The sequence below is a fragment of the Pseudophryne corroboree genome, chromosome 2, assembly GCF_028390025.1.
Source record: "Pseudophryne corroboree isolate aPseCor3 chromosome 2, aPseCor3.hap2, whole genome shotgun sequence".
NCBI classification, from domain to species: domain Eukaryota; kingdom Metazoa; phylum Chordata; class Amphibia; order Anura; family Myobatrachidae; genus Pseudophryne; species Pseudophryne corroboree.
In genome coordinates, this window is record NC_086445.1 from 585,918,260 (window position 1) to 585,944,114 (window position 25,855).

Consider the following 25,855-nt stretch of genomic DNA (forward strand, 5'->3'; position numbering starts at 1 on the left):
CGTAGCTCCTCCCCCTGGTGACATGTTTCCTCCCCTAGGTACGTCAGAAGGTCCCTTCTCCCACTCCGAAATAGAATCAACCTACATTAAAGGGGCCACAAAATATTTCTGGATTATCTGTCCGCATGGAAGGTGCCATTTTGTTGGAGCCAATTCCACAGCTGTCCCATAGGGTAATGGTCCCCAGGAAATGGCGGCACGCACGGACACGTCCCGGAAATACGCGAGCACGTGCGTTGTACGTTCCCCACTCGCTGCGCTGCCCAAGGGTTCTCACTTCCGCTCTGGAGCCCGCGCTTGGCTGCTGCTGCTGTGGCAGGGGTGCGTGTGTGACGGGAGCTGTGCGAGGCGGACAGCTGCGGCTACATCGTTCCTTCCTGGCCTTATGTCGCGGTCTTCGGCCATGCCGAGGATATATTTAGGGCGGCTCAGCCACCGGGCCCGGGAGCGTGATGTGGAGCGCTTTTTCAAGGGCTATGGAAAAATCGTGGAAGTAGATCTGAAGAAAGGGTGAGTGCGGCCTCCATGGGCTGGATGGGCGGCAGCATTGTGTCCTGGTTGGGGTCTTCCATTGGCCTGGGTGCAAGTGGCGGGCTTCCACCAGAGTCACCTGCTCTGAACTAGCCGGATCTCCCAGGTCCGGGGACGCTGTTACCGCGGGCCGCGGCCGGGTGTGAGGGAGCAGCTGCTATTTCATTTTGTGATCGTGCGTTGTGAGGAGTGCGCTCTATGCCGGGCCGCTGCAGCCTGACAAGCAGTAACCTCCTACACTGTGCACTAGGGGCGCGCAGCCCAGTGGGGTACAGTGCACGTACTGTAGCTGCTGTGGTGCCCGGCCCCACACCTGCTTGTAGCAGCCCATGCAGCAGTTGATTCAAGTTTGGAATTGACCATCGATGCGCCAAAACGATAGATGGCTGATTAATACATTTTTCCCATTAATGGCGTGTAACCAGATGGTTTTGCCATCATGCTTTTGATGTTAGCTGTGGCAGGGGTGCGCTGAGCTGTATTCCCTAACATTTTCAGTGCTGTCAGCCAGCAGCCCTCCACTACTCGTGCCTCTTTGGTGGATGCTAGAATCAAGTGGGCTAACGGACTTCTGACATCAGGGGGAGAGTTAGACCGGTGAGAGAGTACTTTCAATGTGAACGCCAACAACTACTACCTTTAGTAACCTGGTTGTGAGCCACTGCCTGAAGCTTGGTGAATGAAGCGAGGGTGCATTTCTGTAACATGTTCTACCCTTGCTCCTCCCCCTGGTGACATCAGAGGTCCTTTCCCCAACTTGGTGTTAGTAATAGCCATGGCTTTTACACTGTGTAAGCCGTGAATGGGATGTCCTGCCTCAGAGGGTCAGTCACATCTGGGGCTCGTGCAGAAATTACGATGACAAAACCATTGATGGCACTACACAGAATAGTTACCTGCCATTGACTGTGCTACCATCGATAACTGCACCAATGGCCATCCCTAGTTCAAGTATTAGATGGGAGGAATGCTGCACTAACAGGACCAGCAGCAGATGGGCTTAGTCTTGCACTGTGTAACTTCTAGCTGTGTTGTCTGACATGGGGGACGGCAGTGTCACAGCTGCATAAAGTATGATTAGTCCCTGACTGAATTTGTCCTATTAAAAAGGATAGGATTCTGCTGCCTAATAATGGGAACTGTATTTTAACACCCCATTAACACAAAATAATGTTTTTGCTTCATAGATTACATATCTGAAATAAACTGGCTTTAATATGCCTCTCGCATTGAAGGCCCCTCCTCTAATCAGGAGTTATACCATGTTAAACCTTCGTGGCCACCTAAATTGGTGTAATTTGTGTTCACTATATTAAAATGGTTTCTAGACCGGGATTTGCTTGTGGCTCATCACTGGCCCACTTGCAGGCCATCCTCTAAAAAAAAAAAAAATACATTTATTGGGCTCCCTAGGTGCTGTTGTAGTTTTAAGTTGATCTAGTTTTTCATGGGTAACTGTTTTCGCAACCTGAACTTATTGGAGTTTCCCACCATTCATATCCAGGATTGGATATAATAATAAATATGACCTCATGATATGGCCTGAGTCAGAGACGTATGCAAATGCATTCACATCTGCAAATTTGTATGCATCGGCTGTGTGACTGTATGCAAATAGCGCAGCTGCCGGCATTACTGGCATCTTTGACTCACCGCCTGCATACAAAGATACACTTTAGGCAAACATCGACCATTTGTGTAGCCCTATGGCCACAGGAAGTAAGACTGCAGACATTTCTGAGTAACACGCCTCCAATACAGTTGCGACACGTGTGCGTTTTTGCTAGATTAACAAGCAATATTTCATTAAAGTAAGTAACCTGCATACCGTATTATGTTGCTTTAGCTATGGCTTTGTGGAGTTTGAAGATATGCGTGATGCTGATGATGCAGTGTATGAAATGAATGGAAAGGACCTCTGTGGTGAGCGGGTGATTGTGGAACATGCTCGTGCACCAAGGAGAGATACCCGCAGTAAGTATATCAAGTTATATATTTGTTTCTGATTGTGAGGCGTTCCCATTCTAGCATTTTCCAATATGTCCTGCAGTTACATGTCAGACAGAGCATCTTATAAAAACTAAAACAAAAATGACAAACGCATACTTTATAATATTGGTCTTTGAAAAGAAAAGGTGAATGCTTTGCAAAGCTTTTTGGTTCTTTTGTCAGACAGACATTGGACTTGATTCAATTCAGTCCGGATTGAATAGCGGCGGGATTTAGCTTTAGCATGCTGTGACACCCAACGAGAGGATTTCTTCTTGCACCCCTCCGGGGGTGCGAGCAGAGATCCGACAAAAGTGCTGGCGCAATTCTGTTTTGTGCCCTAAGCGTGGCGGAAACAATATTGTGGCGGGCACTTTAGATGGAAAATGCTGGTTAAAGCGACAAAACACCCTGTTAGCGAGAACGGCCTTCCACATATGACTTTGTGCTGAATTATTCAATCCACGCTGAGTTTAATCAAGCCAATAGTTATTCTTTAGTGTCTTATTTTAGCTACTGCGTGTGGGGCCTGTTGTGTAAAGTAAGAAAAAAAAAATTCTGCATAATTGCTTACAGATGTGACTTCATACATGTAAAGCCGGGTACACACTGGGTGACCTCAGCTAGTTGGCAATCAGCACTATATCACTGATTGCTGATTAGGGGAGATCGCCAGTGCATACATACTGAATGATATCGATGTACGTAGGTGCGCACATCGTTAATCCATACACACTGGATGATATGAACGATAGATCTTCGTTATCGTTCATATCATCTAGTATTTCGCCCACTGTGTACGTGGCTAAAGAGAAATCAAGAGGGCCTTCCAGTGCAGTCTTAATGGAACTTGATAAAAACCGTTTCGTGATAGATCAATCCCTATAAGTATAATGATTCAGACAACATCAAGTCTCAAAATACAACCTATCCACAGTGCAGTGCATAGTACTCTTATTGATAAGCAAAAATAGTATAATAGTTAACTCTGCAAATGGGTGTTGAAAAACGCTCCTTAATAGTGGATAGTGGGTTGGTTCAAATCAAATACCGCTGGAAGGTAAAGAGTCCAAAAAGAGGGTGGCTGGTTCCTGGACCCATAAAGCTCAGTTCACAGAGCCATTCATTATCGGCTTCATGCTGAGGAGCCTTTGGTGATCTTTGATGTTTTGAGCATTGGCAGGACTGGGTCTTTTCCTTGGAGAACCAGGCATAGAAACCTAATGTTTGCTAATTCAATTTATTCAGTAGATCATAACATGTCTGTCTGAGGAAGGGACCACAGTAGTATATTAGCAGAATCAAGCGTTAATGCATTGACTGATCTCAGACTTGTCCTGCAGCTGACATTTTTCTCCATAGAATCCTCCTTTAAATTGTACCATGTATAATTGCTCTACAACTCATGTTACTGAAAATACACACACAGGGTTGTCTTGCATTTAAACAGGTTTTAAATCAAGTGTTTTGGTGTCTTCTGGCTTGATATTTATTTCAAATGCTATGGAGCCAATTCAATTCAGTGCCCTGTCGTGAATTTAGGTTGGCAATGTGATTTCATAGGTACAAGTAATCTCCACGCAATATTGTAAAGTTTCTAAAGTGCTAGATAAGGTTCACAGCAAAGTTGTGTATTTTCCCTCGCACCCCCTGAGCATGGGAAAAGGTAGAGGTTTTTATTTTTGTCTAGGCACAGCGCAGAAACCCTCCTTAAGGTGTGTACACACGGTAAGATATTTTCTTCCGATTCTGACTATATAGTCAGAATCGGAAGAAAATATAGTGCAGATCGCAAGGTGACAGTCACCTTGCGATCCCGATCCGATGCCGATGCGCGGCCCCGCGCGGTCGGCATCGGAAGAAAAAATAGGCTGTGCAGGCAAGTCAATCCTGACTATCTCTATAGAAGAGATAGTCAGGATTGAAATCGCACATAGCCAGCATCGCAAGCACAGTTATTATGTGCTTGCGATACTGGCTAAGTGCCGACCCGGCCCCCTGTCGCACGGTGAGAATCGGATAAGTCCGAATCTCACCGTGTGTATGCACCTTTAGTGTTCTCTAGGATTTTTTTTAGGGCAGGATGTTGATCACGGGGAGGGCACATTTTTAAGTTAGAAAGGGCAAAATTAGGTACATACCATAATGCTTGGTGCTCCCATTCCTATAGGTCATAGCATGGGGCATTGTTTCGTGGGGAAGAGGCGTACCACATAAGTGGCAATTCACATTACACCACACAGTAGTGCGCCTACTACACATTGCACCAGGTAGAACCTCCTATACACACTGCGACAGGTAGAACCTCCTATACACACTGCGACAGGTAGAGCACGTTATATATATTGCGCCAGATACAGCACGTTATACACATTGCACCAGGTAGAGAGCACGTTATACACACTGCACCAGGTAGAGAGCACGTTCTACACACTGCACCAGGTAGAGAGCACGTTCTACACACTGCACCAGGTAGAGAGCACGTTAGACACACTGCACCAGGTAGAGAGCACGTTAGACACACTGCACCAAGTAGAGAGCACGTTAGACACACTGCACCAGGTAGAGAGCACGTTAGACACACTGCACCAGGTAGAGAGCACGTTAGGCACACTGCACCAGGTAGAGAGCACGTTAGGCACACTGCACCAGGTAGAGAGCACGTTAGGCACACTGCACCAGGTAGAGAGCACGTTAGGCACACTGCACCAGGTAGAGAGCACGTTAGGCACACTGCACCAGGTAGAGAGCACGTTAGGCACACTGCACCAGGTAGAGAGCACGTTAGGCACACTGCACCAGGTAGAGAGCACGTTAGGCACACTGCACCAGGTAGAGAGCACGTTAGGCACACTGCACCAGGTAGAGAGCACGTTAGGCACACTGCACCAGGTAGAGAGCACGTTGGGCACACTGCACCAGGTAGAGAGCACGTTGGGCACACTGCACCAGGTAGAGAGCACGTTGGGCACACTGCACCAGGTAGAGAGCACGTTGGGCACACTGCACCAGGTAGAGAGCACGTTGGGCACACTGCACCAGGTAGAGAGCACGTTGGGCACACTGCACCAGGTAGAGAGCACTGAGATTGAAGTTTACAGCTGCAGTACTTACATGGTAAGTTTAACCCAGGACACAGAGGGGGAGCGCTGATCACCGCCACACTTGCAGAGCTACATTAAAGATGGCGACCTGTTGATGCTCCCTGGCGTCTCCGAGTCCTTTTAAACATTCATACACAGGAGGGCTGGGTTTGCCTCGGCGGGAGAGGCAAACCCAGCCCTCCTGTCACACCAGATAATGAGCAGACCTATAGTCTGCTCGCAGAGGAGGGAAGCTGCTGTCAGTCACTGTGTCAGTGCAAGGCTGAGACAGCGGCGGCTGACAGCTACGGACGGGCGGAGTGGTCCGCGGGGGACTCTCATGCAGGGAGACAGTATGCTTACCGTGTCTGGCAGCAAATGGCGGGGCGGCAGGGCGCACAAGAATGAGCAGGGTGGGATTCAGCTGTCTAAAAAAGGGGCAGTGCCCTGTGAAAGACACCTAGCGTGAACACTACTCCTAATAAGAATAATCATGTATTTAAAATAGCAGAATTTGGCCAATATTGCTATGAAAGATTTCAGGTGAATTTCTCTAAAATGCTCAATTATGGAATAGATGATGTCATTAAGGTATGTGGGAATGCTGCATCTATGGGAAAGTGCTCCTGAACTTGTAGGTGCGAGTTCAAAGGGTTTTACCCCAACATTTTTATAAACTAGTCTTACCACGCTGAAAAGTGATATTACATATGCTCTTTTGTACCCTAAACTACTGTACAGACTTTAGTACTGAAAAGCACTTGCTGCCTACTATTTTTCCACCATTTAATTAAAAAAAAACTATAACCCATTTGATACCTTTTAAGAACACTCTGTTATTTGCCACTTTTGGAGGATTCAGGGTAATTTCCCCGCTTTTTCATAAATTCATCCTTGGTCGCACATTGTATTATTAATGTGCAATATTTGCCGCAATTCGCAGAGATGGCCATTTCGAAATTGATTTTTGAAAGGCTTGAGAGCTTACTTCATGAGAATTAAGTCACAAATGTGCACTCCCAAACTACATCTGAATTGAATTGACTCACATGTTGTTAATTATACTTTATTTTTGTTTCCTCTTGGATATCTTCTCAATGGCTTTATTTAAAGTCCGTTTCCTTTTGATGTCGTAAATATCTTGCTGCACCAAAACATCTTTTGTACATTGGAGAGTGGTTTTGAAGCTATCCTTTCCTTTTTTTTTTTTCTTTTATTGTAATGGGTCTATAAGTTGGATATATCAAAACCCACCTCCTTTTTATTTTGTAAAGTTTGTTAACGTTTACTGTATTTAACCCCATGTGCCTTTTTGAAATGGCTTCTGACATTGATAGAAATCTATTGTGTCCAGTCAGTCAGTGACCATTTCATGACGTTGCCTTGGGTATATAATGTAGAGGCTAGCATGGAGTTGACTCTGTGTCTGTCTCCAAGTAATATTCACTGTGCAGCCTCTTCCTTCCACCTCCTCTCTCTTCTTCTCGTGAGATCCGAGGAGGTGCCGCGGGGGGGCGCGTACGTGGGTGAGCGTGTTGGGTTTACCAGGCAGCGGGGGGCCAAGGCAGCCGTCCGACGCATGGCATGCAGAGTGAGCGTGGGCGGTGAGGGGAGTCCATTGATTTAAGGTAAGTGACTGGTGAGATGCATGGGTTTACTGTTAGGGAGTTGAGAAACAGTGGGGAAAGTATGTGGGAATACTTTAGTAGTAAAATATGTAATTCTATGGAACTTAAGCAGAGAGGTTTATGGTGTTAAGGGGGTAGTGGTTCTATTGATATGTTACATTTTAGGGGTTGGTGAGTTAAGGTTATTGTAAACAATCTGGCAGCTGCTGTGTTTTTCATATATGATAGTTATAATTGGGTTGTTTTCTTAATTGTGTGTATAAGACAGCTACAGATAGTGCGTTCATAGTTTATTAGCCATAATTAACACTACATCCCATGAATCTTTTTCTCTGTCCCAGGTGGCTCTGGCTATCGCAATAGTGGCAGTGATAAGTTTGGCCCTCCAGTTCGTACAATGTACCGACTAAGGGTGGAGAATCTTTCTACACGGTGCAGTTGGCAGGACCTTAAGGTAGGTTTTTTGGGTATCAGTTTTGGGTCTAAACTATTTGCCTCAGATTGTCTTGTGCTTGTCATGTGATATTTCCATCTGTATTTCTCTCCAGTCCTAGGGGATACTGGGATGGTCTTAATACCATGGGGTATAGATGGGGTCCATTGGAACCATGGCACTTAAAAAATTCTTCAGTGTACTGGCTCCTCCCCTCTGACCCTCCTGCAGACTCAGTTTAGACAAATGTGCCCAAGGAGCCTGGTGCATTCTCTGCAGCTCCAGAGAGTTTTCTTCAAACTTTATTTCCCCTTCATCCACTAGGAGACACTGGAACAGCTTATACAGTAGGGGTTTGAAGCTTGCAACCGGTGGTGTGGCACAATCTAAAAATTAAACCTTGTCTGCACAGCTGGCTCCTCCCCCTTCACGCCCCTCATCCCTCAGTTTGAAAAATTGTGCTGGAAGTACAGAACGTGGGAGCTACTGCTCCTTGACAGAATACTGAAAAAGAACTACTACTTTGTGCTGTGTGAACCTAGAAAAAGGGGGACAAAGCCAAGAGAGTTCTGAGAGACAAAGATCCCTTTTGAAGGGACCTGCATCTCTACAGGAGATCCTCAAAATAGCTTGGAAGCCGAGTGAGTACTGGTTGTACAAATGGGGCCTTAGGTATAGCATAAATATTTCTCTGTGAGGTCTTAGAACAGGTTTTTTTATATGCATCCCCTTTATAAAACAGCCTTCTATAGAGTCCCAGCATGCAGTTTTAGCTTATCTCCCCTTTGGGCGGTGGGGAGATAGCAGTGCCTACACGTGTGATGTGAGAAGCTGCTTGGAACCACTGCGGGACCTTGGATGAACGGTCCCAGCGCGCGCCGGCTAGCGTGCAGCGGGACTCCCAGACACAGATGCGCCGCGCGGCTGAAGAGAGGTTTCAGCTGCGTGGGGCGGGACGCCTTAGCTCGCGCAGCACGGGTGGGGAGAGGCAGCATTCTAACATGCATGGAGCGCACTGACAATAGAACAAGCGGAGCGGCGCTGTGGCTCAAGGGGCTAACACTAGATACTAGTAAGTAAAGAAAATTTCAGTGGCGGCCTTCTTTAAATATTCAGGTGCCAAACGGAGGTAAAGGAGAGGATACTAAACCCCACCCCCCCAAATTAGCTTAGGGGGATGGTTGATTTTACAAGGAAAGCTCCCTCTACTGTTTTAACTTGAAGTATAACTGCTGAAAGGATCTCCTATAAATTTCACTTTCATTGTTTATATTTTCAAAGGATTTCTATTGCAAAGATCCTGAGGAAAATAGAAGGAAGCAATTGAAGATCAACCCCAACATCGTAGCTGAATTACAGTTGGGTGTGCGAGCGTTGTAAGACGGCTGGTGTTTTGTTTAAAAATTTATTTTTATTTTTTTCTTATATATAAATATTCCAGCCAGGTGACTCCAAAGTACCTTTGCTTCCATCATCCGTCACGATCTTTCTCTTCCTAGTTTAAAGGGTGAAAGCACTGCAAAACGGTCTGGAACAGGGTGTAGTCAACATGTCTAAAGCACCAACCAAGACCTCTAAGACATTATGTTTGCACGAAATGTAACAAGAAGAGCACAAGGGTTGGCAGCTCCATGGTGTGCGATTCCTGTTTAGACAAGGACGCTCCACCCGGGAGCAGTGGTATCTTTGTAGCAGCAGGTGCAGCAAACAGACCTACGATTATCAGTGCTTGTGTTAACAAGGCCATAGTAGCATGGTCTGGACGTATTGTACAAGCTATTGAGGAGGAAAATAGTCTGGAAGAGATTGCTCAGCTAGCAGAGCATATTCGAGGATCTGATTCATATGTGTCAAGCCTCAAAGAATACAAGCAAGATAGCCTCACGCATCTCTGCATCGGCCCATTCGTCTAGAACAGGGCTGGCCAAACCAGTCCTCGAGATCTACCAACAGTACACATTTTCCAGATCACCTAGCTGGTGCACAGGTGTAGTCATTACTAATTAAGATGTGCTGCTTTAATTCCTAACTGACGATTCTACAGGTCTCCAGGAGGCCTGGAAAACATGCACTGTTGGTAGATCTCGAGGACCGGTTTGGCCAGCCCTGGTCTAGAAGGATTTTATGGCTCAGAGAATGGCAGGGAGATGGACTCCAAGAAGGAGGTAGAAGCCATCCCCTTTTGGGGGGGTAGATGTTGTTCAGTCCGGAGTTGGACAAGTGGGTTTCACAAACGACGGCAGGGAAGTCCACCTTTCTTCCTACTCCTTATACGAGAACGTCTCCACAGGTTAGGAGAGGTTATTCGGGTCCAGTTTTTAATTAATTTAGATCACATTCCTTTCGAGCCCGAGGAAGACGTTTTAGTGCTTAAGCACGTGAAGGCAGAGGTCGCTCACAGACAACTGCCAGAAAACAGGATAAGCCTACTGAAAAGACCGTGGCATGACGGTCTCCTGGGACATCTGGGCCAAGACCTCACCAGAAGTTTGGATAAACAACATTCTCTCAGGATTATATAATAGATTTTCAACAGCACAGTCAGTTTTTTACAACAGGATTGCCTCTGTGTCCTCAAAGTGAAGGCATTACTGACTGCAATTCAGAAATTGCTACACACAGAGGTAATTATTCCAGTCCCCGACTCTCAAAGAGGAACAGGATTCTATTCAAATCTTTGTTGTGTCAAAACCAGACGGGAAGGTCAGACCGATACTCAATGTAAAAGTTTTAAACCAGTTTCTAACGGTCTACAGATTCAAGATGGAATCAATCCAATCGGTCATTGCAGGCCTTGAACAGGGGAAGTTCATGGTGTCTATGGACATAGAGGATGCATACCTTCATATCCCGATTTGGACTCCTTACCAAGCATACTTACGATTCGCACTGGTGAAGGATCACTACCAGTTCAGGGCCTTACCATTGGGTCTATCATCAGCCCTGAGAATTTTTACAAAGATCATGGCGATAATGGTCGCAGGATTGAGACTTTTAGGGGTCACGATCATACCTTATCTAGACGATCTGCTGATCAAGGCCACCTCAGGAACAGCTGATCAAAGATGCTCAGAAGACTAATCAATTTCTTATTCAACATGGGTGGTTTGTGAATTTCCAGAAATCCAACCTAATGCCAACGCAACGGATTCAATTTCTAGGTCTCATCTTGAACACAGTACAATTGATGGTATTCCTACCAGAGAGCAAGATCCAGAGGCTGGTGGATCAGGTACTAAAGGCACAGACTGTTTCCCTACACCTATGTGTACAACTTCTCTGGAAGATGGTGGCGTCTTTCGAGGCTCTACAGTACGGCAGACTTCACTCCCGACCATTCCAGATGAACCTCATTGCTCAGAGAGCAGGTTCGCACTGGCTTCTATATCGCAGAATTCGGTTTTTGCCACAAGTCCGAACCTCCCTAATTTGGTGGTCGTTACACAAGAATCTCGTAACAGGGAAGAAATTTGGGATTGGAGGATCCTCACAACGGATTCCAGTCTCAGAGGTTGGGGCGCCGTCCTAGAGAAACATCAGTCTCGGGCAGGTGGACGTCACAAGAGAGCAGTCTACCCATAAACATTTTCGAACTGAGAGCAGTTTACAATGCGCTTCTCTTAGCCGAAGACCTGGTGATAGGTCAACACTTGAAGATACAATCGGACAATGTCACAACAACGGCATACATAAACAGTCAGTGAGAAACAAAGAGCAAGATGGTAGTAAGTCCAGTTTTATTGTTTGTAATAATGTCTTCATTGCATGTCACTGTGTGCCAAATAGCTGTTTTGTGTGTGTGTGTGTGTGTGTGTGTGTGTGTGTGTGTGTGTGTGTGTGTGTTTTCCATTAAGTGTATATCACACCAGTATAGCTAGCCCTATATTCTGTACCCTGAGGGGGCTAAGTGCACCAGGGTGTGTGTGTGTGTGTATATGTGTGTATATATATATATAACGTCCTAAGTGGATGCTGGGGACTCCGTAAGGACCATGGGGATAGATGGGCTCCGCAGGAGATAGGGCACTCTAGAAAAGAATTAGGTCTACTGGTGTGCACTGGCTCCTCCCTCTATGCCCCTCCTCCAGACCTCAGTTAAGAATCTGTGCCCGAACGAGAAGGGTGCACCTTAGTGAGCTCTACAGAGCTTGCTGAGAGAAAAGTATTTTGATTAGGTTTTTTATTTTCAGAGAGCTTCTGGCAACAGACTCTCTGCTACGTGGGACTGAGGGGAGAGGAGCAAACCTTACCAACTGCGGGATAGGTTGTGCTCCTTAGCCTACTGGACACCATTAGCTCCAGAGGGATCGAACACAGGTACTAACCATTGGCGGTCCGATCCCAGAGCCGTGCCGCCGTCCCCCTCGCAGAGCCAGAAGCACGGCGTGGAGTGAAATCGGCGGCAGAAGACTTCTGTCTTCATATAAGGTAGCACACAGCACTGCAGCTGTGCGCCATTGCTCCCACAGCACACCACACACTCCGGTCACTGTAGGGTGCAGGGCGCAGGGGGGGGGGTGCCCTGGGCAGCAATAAGGTACCTTTTGGCAAAAGTAAGCAGACATACAGGTAGGCACTGTATGTCTGCATGAGCCCCCGCCATTATTCACACAAAATCGCGGGACAGAAAGCCGCCATGAAGGTGGCGGGGCTTCTTCCTCAGCACTCACCAGCGCCATTTTCTCTTCACAGCTCCGCTGGAAGGAAGCTCCCCAGACTCTCCCCTGCAGAATCATGATTAAGGGGTGAAAAAAAGAGGGGGGGAGGCACATAAATTTAGGCGCAAATCATATAATACAGCAGCTACTGGGTAAACACTGAGTTACTGTGTTTTTTCCTGGGTCATATAGCTCTGGGGTGTGTGCTGGCAAACTCTCTCTGTCTCTCCAAAGGGCCTTGTGGGGGAGCGGTCTTCAAAAAGAGCTTCCCCTGTGTGTATGGTGTGTCGGTACGTGTGTCGACATGTCTGATGTAGAAGGCTCCCATAAGGAGGAGATGGAGATAATATGCGTGTAAGAAGGTGTCGCCGTCGACAACGCCGACACTTGTGTGGATATGTGTAAATTAGTGCTGAGATAAAGTTATTGCACAAAGAAGGTTAGGAAACAGACAGGATATCTACCCATGTCTGTCCCTATGTCGCAGAGTCCGTCAGTCTCTCAATGTTCACTATCCAAGATAATAGACACTGATATCGACACAGAGTTTGACTTCGGTGTCGACTATGATAATGCAAAATTACAGCCAGATTGGCAGTACAGTATTCAATATATGTTTATTGTAATAAAATGTGCATATCACTGATGACTCATCTGTTCCTGACATGAGGGTACACAGGTGTAAGGGAAAGGAAGCTGAGGTAACTTTCCCTCCTCTCATGAGGAAAAAGAGCGGGAATCTCCAGACAAGACTGCAGCTTCCCACAAAGATTTCTCAGACAGTATCCTTTACCCACTAGGGCCAGGATAAGATGGAAATCTTCCCCTAGGGTGTGTCAAAAGACAGCCCTGGTGCTACAGCTATTCTCAGGGATCCTGCAGATAGCGTGCACATTATGGTACACTACTCAGACCGGCGATTGGGTCGGCATGGGTTTATAGCGCTGTGGCAGCATGGACAGGTACCTTATCAGCAGAGATAGAGACCCCAGTATGTATAGAGATAGATATATAGATAATAATGATGCTGTCTTAAGAGATATGTATGTGTGTATATATATTATAGCATGCCTATAGAGACATGAGTATACTGGGTCCTAGTGACAAAGCTATGTCGATTTCTGCTTGACGTGTCCTGTACAATGGACAGACGATGCAGCCTTAAGAGGCATATGGAAGGCTGAGGATTGGGTGGAGATGGTTTATCGGATCGGGTCTCCACGGCTATATCTGGTGATTCTGATATTTGGCCTTTTATCCCTGCACGGCCTAGGAAAGCACGACATTATCAAATGTAGCTTTTCGAATAAAGAAACAAGAAAGTCTGAGATGCGTCCTTTCTTGCCAGAGGCGGGGGCAGAGAAAAGTCCTCCCCGGCCTCTACATAATCCACCGTATGTCGCTGGGGCTCCACAGGCGGAGCTAGGCCCGGTGGGGGCACGCTTTCGGAAGTGCAGCCGCAAGTGGGTTCACTACCTGTTAGATATTGTGTCTCAGGGATACAAGAAAAAATGCACCCTCACCGACGGCCCTGACGGCTTCCCCTCACAAGAGGGAAACAGTGTGAACTGCATTTCACAAATTGTATATTCAACAGGTGGTGGTCAAGGTTCCCCTCATTCAACAAGGAGGGGATTATTTTTATTTGACCATGTTGTGGTCCCAAAACCAAAAGGTTTGGTCAGACCCATATTGAATTAAAATCCCTGAACATATACCTGAAAAAGGGCAAGTTCTAGATGGCATAGCTTAGAGCTGTCATTGTAAGCCTGAAAGGGGGTTCGAGACATAAGGATGAATACCTTCAGGTCCCCATTTACCCACCTCATCAGGCGTACCTCAGTATTGCGGTACAGTATTGTCATTACCAGTTTAGACCAGGATAATGGCGGAAGTGAGGGTGATCCTGTGGAAGCAAGGTGTCACTGTTGTCACGTATTTAGAAGATCTCTACATAAAAGTGAGATCAAAAGAGCAGTTGCTGAACAGCGTATCACTTTCTCGGAAAGTGTAACGGTAACACGACTGAATTCTATATATTCCAAAGTCGCAGTTGGTTCCTACAGCTCATCTGCCCATCCTAGGCATGATCCTAGACACAGACCAGAAAGGGATGTATCTCCCAATAGAGAGAGCTCAGGAGCTCGTGACACTGGTCAGAAATCTATATACACAAAGAAGGTGTTAGTGCATCACTGCACTCGAGTCCTGGGAAAGATGGTGGCATCATAAGAGGCCATTCCCGTCGGCAGGTTCCATGCGAGGACCTTTCAGTGGGACTTACTGGACAAGTGGTCCGGATCACAGCTTCAGAAGCATCGGTTACTCACCCTATCCCCCAGGGCCAGGGTGTCTCTCATGTGGTGGCTGCAGAGTTCTCACCTTCGCGAGGGCCGCTGATAAGGCATTCGGGACTGGGTCCTGGTGGCTGTGGATGCAAGCCTCCGAGGGGGGGGGCAGTAACACAGAGAAGAAAATTTCCAAGGTCTGTGGTCAAGTCAGGAGACTTGCCTTCACATTAACATCCTGGACCTAAGGGCCATACACAACGCCCTAAGTCAAGCGGAGACGTTGCTTCGCGACCAACCGGTTCTGATTCACTCAGACAACATCACCGCAGTGGCTCATGTAAACCGCCAAGGCGGTACAAGGAGCAAGGTGGCGAGGATGGAAGCCACCAGATTTCTTCGCTGGGCGGAGAATCACGTAAGCGCACTGTCAGCAGTGTTCATTCCGGGCAACTGGGAAGCAGACTTCCTCAGCAGGCACGGCCTATACCCGGGAGAGTGGGGACTTCATCAAGAAGTTTTCACGCTGATGGCGAGTCGGTGGGAACTGCCACAAGTAGACATGATGGCATCTCGCCTCAACAATAAGCTACGACGGTATGGCGCCAGGTCAAGAGACCCTCAGGCGATAACTGTGGATACGCAAATGACACCGTGGGTGTTAGTCGGTGTATGTATTTCTTTTTCATCCACTAGGGGTCACTGGAGTACTCTTGGGATATGGACGGTGTTAGCAAGGACTGGGCACTGAATATTCAAATTTCAGTAACTCTCCTCCCCTCCATACTCCCAGAATACCAGTGTTTTTTCGGTGCTCACATGGACAGGAAGCACAAGTCTGGACCTCCAGAGATTGCCGTCTATAAATGTCCTAGAACTCCGACCAATTTACAATGTGCTACGACAAGTAGTGCACTTGCTTCGGTCTCAGACGGTCCAAGTGCAGTCAGACAACGGAACGGCGGTTGCGTACGTCAATAAACAAAGGGGAAAGAGAAGCCGCATGGCAATGCGGGAAGTAGCTCAAATCCTCAATTGGGCCGAACATCACCAAGTGATATTGGCGGTAGTGTTCATTACGAGAATGGACAACTGGGAGGCGGATGATCTCAGCCATCGGGATTTTCATCCAGGAGAATGGGCATTAAATCCAGAAGTGTTTCACATGTTGGTCCAAAGGTGGGGTTACCCTCAAGTGGACCTGATGACATCTCGCCACAATCACCAAAAGCCCGTATGTGTCCAGAACGCGAGATCCAAAGGCAGTGGCATTGGATGCTCTCACGATTGCGTGGCCGTACAGCCTTGGGTATCTGTTTCCACCGTTTCCGCAGCTCTCTCTGTTGCTTACTCGCAGACGATCCTTGGCCGCTTCCGTTACGTCCGGACCTGTTACGACAGGGTCCATTCCTTTACCCCGATTTAGCGCGGATGTGTTTGAAGGGGTGGCTGTTGAGACCACCCTCTTAAGAAGAGAGGGCATTCCACTATCTGTTATAACAACCATGTTACGTGCTAGAAATCCAGTTACGACAGCTCATTATTACAGGATTTGGCGTGCCTATATAGGTTGGTGTGAAGTTCGGAAGTTTCCGACATCATCTTTCAAGTTATCCCGTCTTTTGTTATTTCTACAAACGGGGTTAGATGGAGGACTGCGTTTATCTACACTAAAGGTGTAGGTCTCTGCTTTGTCAATTTACTTTCAAAGAATATTGCCTTTATTGCCGTCTCACACACCTTTTCTGCAAGGTGTTCTCAGAGTACAGCCTCCATTCATTCCACCTACAGCGCCATGGGACTTGAATCTGGTTTTAGATTTTGTACAGCTTCATACTTTGAACCCTTACATCAAGTGGATGTTAAGTTTCTCACTTGGAAAACGATTTTTTCTTCTAGCCTTAGCTTCAGCAAGGCGTGTTTCAGATTTGGGTGCATTGGCATTCAAGCCACTGTTTGTAGTGTTTCATGATGACAGAGCGGAGCTTCGTCCGAATCCCGCTTTCTGGCAAAAGGTAGTGTCATATGTTCACATCAATCAACCAATAGTAGTTCCTGTGTTAACAGGACAGTCTGGAACTTTGGATGTGGTACGCGCATTACGCGTTTATGTATCCCGACGGATACGTTGTTTGTTCTCTATGATGCTGCCAAAATGGGTTTGCCAGCTTCTAAGCAGACCTTATCCAGATGGATTATACTGACCATACGTCAGGCTTACCTTCATGCTAGGTTACAGCCGCCTACATCAGTAACAGCTCTTTCCACATGTTCTGTGGAAACTTCAGGGGCAGCTGGTCGTGGGGTGTCTACGACACAGAATTGCCGTGCGGCTACATAGTCATCAGTGCACACGTTTGTGCGCTTTTACAAGTTAATACGTTTGCGGCATCAGCATCTAGCTTTGGCCGCCTAGTGTTACAGGTGCCAAACAGCTCTCCCGCCCACGAGGGAAGCTTTGGTACGTCCCAAGAGTACTCCAGTGACCCCTAGTGGATGAAAAAGAAAATAGGATTTTGGTACTTACCAGGTAAATCCTTTTCTTTGAATCCATAGGGGGCACTGGACGCCCACCCAGAGCAGTTTTACCTTGTTGTGGTAAGTTCAGGGGATCTTATGGTAACGCATTCTCACCGATTTATCAGTCATGGTGTAAACTGGTTAGTTGTCAGTTACGTTATGTGTCAACTTTATTGTTGTCCGTTATGTTATAATATTATAGGTAATTCTCCATTGTTCATCCTCTCTATCCTGTTCGCCTCAGGAAAAAACACTGGTATTCTGGGAGTATGGAGGGGAGGAGAGTTACTGAAATTTGAATATTCAGTGCCCAGTCCTTGCTAACACCGTCCATATCCCAAGAGTACTCCAGTGCCCCCTATGGATTCAAAGAAAAGGATTTACCTGATAAGTACCAAAATCCTATTTCTCTGACGTCCTAGTGGATGCTGGGAACTCCGTAAGGACCATGGGGAATAGCGGCTCCGCAGGAGACTGGGCACAAAAGTAAAAGCTTTAGGACTAGCTGGTGTGCACTGGCTCCTCCCCCTATGACCCTCCTCCAAGCCTCGGTTAGATTTTTGTGCCCGGCCGAGAAGGGTGCATGCTAGGTAGCTCTCCTGAGCTGCTTAGAGTAAAAGTTTAAATAGGTTTTTTATTTTCAGTGAGACCTGCTGGCAACAGGCTCACTGCATCGTGGGACTAAGGGGAGAAGAAGCAAACTCACCTGCATGCAGAGTGGATTGGGCTTCTTGGCTACTGGACATTAGCTCCAGAGGGACGATCACAGGCTCAGCTTGGATGGGTCCCGGAGCCGCGCCGCCGGCCCCCTTACAGAGCCAGAAGAGCGAAGAGGTCCTGAAAAATCGGCGGCAGAAGACGTTCCTGTCTTCAATAAGGTAGCGCACAGCACTGCAGCTGTGCGCCATTGCTCTCGGCACACTTCACACTCCGGTCACTGAGGGTGCAGGGCGCTGGGGGGGAGCGCCCTGAGACGCAATAAAACACGTTTTAAACCTTATATGGCTAAAGAAATGCATCACATATAGCTCCTGGGCTATATGGATGCATTTAACCCCTGCCAGTTTTCCTAAAAAAAGCGGGAGAAAAGGCAGCCGAAAAAGGGGCGGAGCCTATCTCCTCAGCACACAAGCGCCATTTTCCCTCACAGCTCCGCTGGAAGGACGGCTCCCTGACTCTCCCCTGCAGTCCTGCTACAGAATCAGGGTAAAACAAGAGAGGGGGGGCACTAATTGGCAGATAATACAAATACAGCAGCTATAGAAGGGAGAAACGCTTATATAAGGTTATCCCTGTGTGTATGTATATATATATATATATATATATATAATATATATATATAGCGCTCTGGTGTGTGCTGGCAAACTCTCCCTCTGTCTCCCCAAAGGGCTCGTGGGGTCCTGTCCTCTATCAGAGCATTCCCTGTGTGTGTGCTGTGTGTCGGTACGATTGTGTCGACATGTATGAGGAGGAAAATGATGTGGAGGCAGAGTCGACACCTGACTGGATGGTCGTATGGAAGGAATTACGTGACAGTGTCAGCACTTTGCAACAAACTGTTGATGACATGAGACAGCCGGCAAATCAGTTAGTGCCTGTCCAGGCGTCTCAAACACCGTCAGGGGCTCTAAAGCGCCCGTTACCTCAGATGGTCGACACAGACACTGATACTGACTCCAGCGTCGACGGTGACGAGACAAACGTAATGTCCAGTAGGGCCACACGTTACATGATCACGGCAATGAAGGAGGCTTTGAACATTTCTGATACTACAAGTACCACAAAAAGGGGTATTATGTGGGGTGTGAAAAAACTACCCATAGTTTTTCCTGAATCAGATGAATTAAATGAGGTGTGTGACAAAGCGTGGGTTTCCCCCGATAAAAAACTGCTGATTTCTAATAAATTATTGGCATTATACCCTTTCCCGCCAGAGGTTAGGGCGCGTTGGGAAACACCCCCTAGGGTAGATAAGGCGCTCACACGCTTATCAAAACAAGTGGCGTTGCCGTCTCCTGATACGGCCGCCCTCAAGGAACCAGCTGATAGAAAGCTGGAAAATATCCTAAAGGGTATATACACACATACTGGTGTTATACTACGACCAGCAATCGCCTCAGCCTGGATGTGCAGCGCTGGAGTGGCTTGGTCGGATTCCCTGACTGAAAATATTGATACCCTGGATAGGGACAGTATATTATTGACTATAGAGCATTTAAAGGATGCATTACTATATATGCGAGATGCACAGAGGGATATTTGCACCCTGGCATCAAGAGTAAGTGCGCTGTCCATTTCTGCCAGAAGAAGTTTATGGACACGACAGTGGTCAGGTGATGCGGATTCCAAACGGCATATGGAAGTATTGCCGTATAAAGGGGAGGAGTTATTTGGGGTCGGTCTATCGGACCTGGTGGCCACGGCGACGGCTGGGAAATCCACCTTTTTACCCCAGGTCACCTCTCAGCAGAAAAAGACACCGTCTTTTCAAACTCAGTCCTTTCGTCCCCATAAGGGCAAGCGGGCAAAAGGCCACTCATTTCTGCCCCGGGGCAGAGGAAGGGGAAAAAGACTGCAGCAGACAGCCTCTTCCCAGGATCAGAAGCCCTCCCCCGCTTCTGCCAAGTCTTCAGCATGACGCTGGGGCTTTACAAGCGGACTCAGGCACGGTGGGGGCCCGTCTCAAAAATTTCAACGCGCAGTGGGCTCACTCGCAAGTGGACCCCTGGATCCTGCAGGTAGTATCACAGGGGTACAAATTGGAATTCGAGACGTCTCCCCCTCGCCGGTTCCTGAAGTCTGCTCTACCAACGTCTCCCTCCGACAAGGAGGCAGTATTGGAAGCTATTCACAAGCTGTATTCCCAGCAGGTGATAATCAAGGTACCCCTCCTACAACAGGGAAAGGGGTATTACTCCACGCTGTTTGTGGTACCGAAGCCGGACAGCTCGGTGAGACCGATTTTAAATCTGAAATCATTGAACACTTACATAAAAAGGTTCAAATTCAAGATGGAGTCATTTAGAGCAGTGATAGCGAACCTGGAAGAAGGGGACTATATGGTGTCTCTGGACATCAAAGATGCTTATCTCCATGTCCCAATCTACCCTTCTCACCAAGGGTACCTCAGGTTTGTGGTACAAAACTGTCATTATCAGTTTCAGACGCTGCCGTTTGGATTGTCCACGGCACCACGGGTCTTTACCAAGGTAATGGCAGAAATGATGATTCTTCTTCGAAGAAAAGGCGTCTTAATTATCCCTTACTTGGACGATCTCCTGATAAGGGCAAGGTCCAGGGAACAGTTAGAGGTCGGAGTAGCACTATCTCAGGTAGTGCTACGTCAGCACGGGTGGATTCTAAATATTCCAAAATCGCAGCTGATTCCAACAACACGTCTACTGTTCCTAGGGATGATTCTGGACACAGTCCAGAAAAAGGTGTTTCTCCCGGAGGAGAAGGCCAGGGAGTTATCCGAGCTAGTCAGGAACCTCCTGAAACCAGGACAAGTGTCAGTGCATCAATGCACAAGGGTCCTGGGAAAGATGGTGGCTTCTTACGAAGCGATTCCATTTGGAAGATTCCATGCAAGAGCTTTTCAGTGGGATCTGCTGGACAAATGGTCCGGATCGCATCTTCAGATGCATCAGCGGGTAACCCTATCTCCAAGGACAAGGGTGTCTCTCCTGTGGTGGTTGCAGAGTGCTCATCTTCTAGAGGGCCGCAGATTCGGCATTCAGGACTGGATTCTGGTGACCACGGATGCCAGCCTGAGAGGCTGGGGAGCAGTCACACAGGGAAGAAATTTCCAGGGCTTGTGGTCAAGCATGGAAACGTCTCTTAACATAAATATCCTGGAACTAAGGGCAATTTACAATGCCCTAAGTCAAGCAAGGCATCTGCTTCAGGGTCAGTCGGTATTGATCCAATCGGACAACATCACGGCAGTCGCCCACGTAAACAGACAAGGCGGCACAAGAAGCAGGAGGGCAATGGCAGAAGCTGCAAGAATTCTTCGCTGGGCGGAAAATTGTGACAGCACTGTCAGCGGTGTTCATTCCGGGAGTGGACAACTGGGAAGCAGACTTCCTCAGCAGACACGACCTCCACCCGGGGGAGTGGGGACTTCACCCAGAAGTCTTCCACGTGATTGTAAACCGTAGGGAAAAACCAAAGGTGGACATGATGGCGTCTCGCCTCAACAAGAAACTAGACAGATATTGCGCCAGGTCAAGGGACCCTCAGGCGATAGCGGTGGACGCTCTGGTAACACCGTGGGTGTACCAGTCAGTGTATGTGTTCCCTCCTCTGCCTCTCATACCCAAAGTATTGAGAATCATAAGAAGGAGAGGAGTAAGAACTATACTCGTGGCTCCGGATTGGCCAAGGAGGACTTGGTACCCGGAACTTCAAGAGATGCTCACGGAGGACCCGTGGCCTCTACCTCTGAGAAAGGACCTGCTCCAGCAGGGACCTTGTCTGTTCCAAGACTTACCGCGGCTGCGTTTGACGGCATGGAGGTTGAACGCCGGATCCTGAAGGAACAAGGCATTCCAGATGAAGTCATCCCTACCCTGATCAAGGCCAGGAAGGATGTAACCGCGAAACATTATCACCGCATTTGGCGAAAATATTTTGCGTGGTGTGAGGCCAAGAAGGCCCCTACAGAGGAATTTCAACTGGGTCGTTTCCTGCATTTCCTGCAAACAGGACTATCTATGGGCCTAAAATTAGGGTCCATTAAGGTTCAAATTTCGGCCCTGTCAATATTCTTCCAAAAAGAACTGGCTTCAGTGCCTGAAGTTCAGACGTTTGTCAAAGGGGTTCTGCATATACAGCCTCCTTTTGTGCCTCCAGTGGCACCTTGGGATCTCAATGTAGTGTTGAGTCTCCTAAAGTCACATTGGTTTGAACCACTCACCACTGTGGAATTAAAATATCTCACATGGAAAGTGGTCATGCTGTTAGCCCTGGCTTCAGCCAGGCGTGTCTCAGAATTGGCGGCTTTATCATATAAAAGCCCTTACCTAATTTTTCATTCAGACAGGGCAGAACTGAGGACTCGCCCTCAATTTCTCCCTAAGGTGGTTTCAGCGTTTCACATGAACCAGCCTATTGTGGTGCCTGCGGCTACTAGGGACTTGGAGGACTCCAAGTTGCTGGACGTAGTCAGGGCCCTGAAAATATGTTTCCAGGACGGCTGGAGTCAGAAAATCTGACTCGCTGTTTATCCTGTATGCACCCAACAAACTGGGTGCTCCTGCTTCTAAGCAGACGATTGCTCGTTGGATTTGTAGTACGATTCAGCTTGCACATTCTGTGGCAGGCCTGCCACAGCCAAAATCTGTAAAAGCCCATTCCACAAGGAAGGTGGGCTCATCTTGGGCGGCTGCCCGAGGGGTCTCGGCTTTACAACTTTGCCGAGCAGCTACTTGGTCAGGGGCAAACACGTTTGCTAAATTTTACAAATTCGATACCCTGGCTGAGGAGGACCTGGAGTTCTCTCATTCGGTGCTGCAGAGTCATCCGCACTCTCCCGCCCGTTTGGGAGCTTTGGTATAATCCCCATGGTCCTTTCGGAGTCCCCAGCATCCACTAGGACGTTAGAGAAAATAAGAATTTACTTACCGATAATTCTATTTCTCATAGTTCGTAGTGGATGCTGGGCGCCCATCCCAAGTGCGGATTGTCTGCAATACAAGTTATTGTTACAAAAATCGGGTTATTATTGTTGTGAGCCATCTTTTCAGAGGCTCCTCTGTTATCATGCTGTTAACTGGGTTCAGATCACAGGTTGTACAGTGTGATTGGTGTGGCTGGTATGAGTCTTACCCGGAATTCAAAATCCTTCCTTATTGTGTACGCTCGTCCGGGCACAGTATCCTAACTGAGGCTTGGAGGAGGGTCATAGGGGGAGGAGCCAGTGCACACCAGCTAGTCCTAAAGCTTTTTCTTTTGTGCCCAGTCTCCTGCGGAGCCGCTATTCCCCATGGTCCTTACGGAGTTCCCAGCATCCACTACGGACTATGAGAAATAGAATTATCGGTAAGTAAATTCTTATTTTCTCTAACGTCCTAGTGGATGCTGGGAACTCCGTAAGGACCATGGGGAATAGCGGGCTCCGAAGGAGGCTGGGCACTCTAGAAAGATTTAGGACTACCTGGTGTGCACTGGCTCCTCCCACTATGACCCTCCTCCAAGCCTCAGTTTTCGTGCCCGGCCGAGGTTGGATGCACACTAGGGGCTCTCCTGAGCCCTTAGAAAGAAAGTATAGTTTTAGGTTTTTTATTTTCAGTGAGACCTGCTGGCAACAGGCTCACTGTAGCGAGGGACTAAGGGGAGAAGAAGCGAACTCGCCTGCTTGCAGCCGGATTGGGCTTCTTAGGCTACTGGACACCATTAGCTCCAGAGGGATCGACCGCAGGCCCAGTCCTTGGTGTTCGGTCCCGGAGCCGCGCCGCCGTCCCCCTTACAGAGCCAGAAGCAAGAAGAGGTCCGGATAAACGGTGGCAGAAGACATCAGTGTTCACCAAGGTAGCACACAGCACTGCAGCTGTGCGCCATTGCTCCTCATGCACACTTCACACTCCGGTCACTGAGGGTGCAGGGCGCTTGGGGGGGGGGGGGGGGGCCCTGAGCTGCAATAAAAACACCTTGGCTGGCAAAAATACCACAATATATAGCCCTAGAGGCTATATATGTGGTAAATTCCCCTGCCAGAATCCAGAAAAAAGCGGGAGAATAGGCCGCGGAAAAGGGGCGGAGCTATCTCCCTCAGACACACTGGCGCCATTTCTCCTTCACAGATCCGCTGGAAGGAAGCTCCCTGGCTCTCCCCTGCAGTCTACACTTCAGAACAGGGTAAAAACAGAGAGGGGGGGCACTAAATTTGGGCGCAATACATATATAAAAAGCAGCTATAGGGGACATAACTCAGTTAGTCCCTGCATTATATAGCGCTCTGGTGTGTGCTGGCATACTCTCACTCTGTCCCCCCAAAGGGCTTTTGTGGGTCCTGTCCTCATTCGGAGCATTCCTTGTGTGTGTGCGGTGTGTCGGTACGGCTGTGTCGACATGTTTGATGAGGATAATGATGTGGAGGCGGAGCAGACGCCTTTAGAAGGGATGTCACCCCCTGCGGGGCAGACACCTGAGTGGATGGGCTTATGGAAAGTAATGAGTGCACGTATAGACTCCTTATATAAGAAAATCGACGACATGCCAAATGTGGGACAGCCGACTTCTCAGCTCGTGCCTGCCCAGGCGTCGCATGGGTCGTCAGGGGCTCTAAAATACCTCAAGCAGACCCAGATGTCGACACGGATACTGACACCAGTGTCGACGACGATGAGTCAAACCTGATGCCCACTAAGGCCATTCACTGTATGATTGAGGCAATGAAAGAGGTGTTAAACATTTCTGATATAACTACTGGTACCACTAAAAAGGGTATTATGTTTGGAGAGAAAAAACTACCCGTAGGTTTTCCCCCATCAGATGAATTAAATGAAGTGTGTGAAGAAGCGTGGGCTTTCCCTGATAAAAAATTGGTAATTCCTAAGAAGGTACTAATGGCGTTCCCTTTCCCGCCAGAGGATAGGTCACGTTGGGAAACACCCCCTAGAGTGGATAAAGCGCTCACACGTTTGTCTAAAAAGGTGGCACTACCGTCTCCGGATACGGCCGCCCTCAAGGAACCTGCTGATAGAAAGCAGGAGGCGATCCTGAAGTCTGTATATACACACACAGGCATTATACTTAGGCCAGCTATTGCGTCAGCTTGGATGTGCAGTGCTGCCGCTGCGTGGTCAGATAAACTGTCAGAAAATATTGACACATTAGACAGAGACACGATCCTGTTAACCATAGACCATATAAAAGACTCAGTCTTATATATGAGAGATGCACAAAGGGAAATCTGCTGATTGGCATCTAAAGTAAGTGCATTGTCCATTTCTGCTAGGAGAGGCTTATGGACTCGCCAGTGGACAGGAGATGCAGATTCAAAAAAGCACATGGAAGTGTTACCATATAAGGGTGAGGAATTATTTGGGGATGGTCTCTCGGACCTAGTTTCCACAGCAACGTCTGGGAAGTCAGCATTTTTACCCCATGTCCCCTCACAGCCTAAGAAGGCGCCGTTTTATCAGGTTCAGTCCTTTCGGACCCAGAAAAACAGGCGTGGAAAAGGCGGGTCCTTTCTTTCCAGAGGCAGAGGTAGGGGAAAAAGACTGCAACAAACAGCAGGTTCCCAGGAGCAAAAGTCCTCCCCCGCTTCTTCTTCCAAGTCCGCCGCATGACGGTGGGGCTCCACAGGCGGAGCCAGGTACGGTGGGGGGCCGCCTCAAGAATTTCAGCGATCAGTGGGCTCGCTCACAGGTGGATCCCTGGATCCTTCAAATAGTATCTCAGGCGTACAAACTGGAATTCGAGGCGTCTCCACCCCACCGGTTCCTAAAATCTGCCTTGCCGATTGCTCCCTCAGACAGGGAGGCGGTGCTAGCGGCAATTCACAAGCTGTATTCCCAGCAGGTGATAATCAAGGTACCCCTACTTCAACAAGGCTGGGGTTACTATTCCACACTATTTGTGGTACCGAAACCGGACGGTTCGGTGAGACCCATTTTAAATTTGAAATCCTTGAACACATACATAAAGAAATTCAAGTTCAAGATGGAATCGCTCAGGGCGGTTATTGCGAGCCTGGACGAGGGGGATTACATGG

The 25,855-nt window shown here is 48.0% G+C and overlaps 1 protein-coding gene across 1 annotated transcript in view; it reads left to right on the top strand.

Moving 5' to 3' along the window:
* Positions 1-253: 253 nt before the first annotated feature.
* Positions 254-25,855, top strand: part of LOC135037145 (serine/arginine-rich splicing factor 6-like) — a 60,723-nt gene continuing 35,121 nt past the window's right edge. Inside the window, exons 1-3 of the mRNA XM_063954525.1 lie at positions 254-510; positions 2,378-2,505; positions 7,573-7,685. Coding sequence (XP_063810595.1) covers positions 386-510; positions 2,378-2,505; positions 7,573-7,685 — 366 coding nt within the window. The 5' untranslated portion in view covers positions 254-385. The remainder of the gene's footprint in view (positions 511-2,377; positions 2,506-7,572; positions 7,686-25,855) is intronic.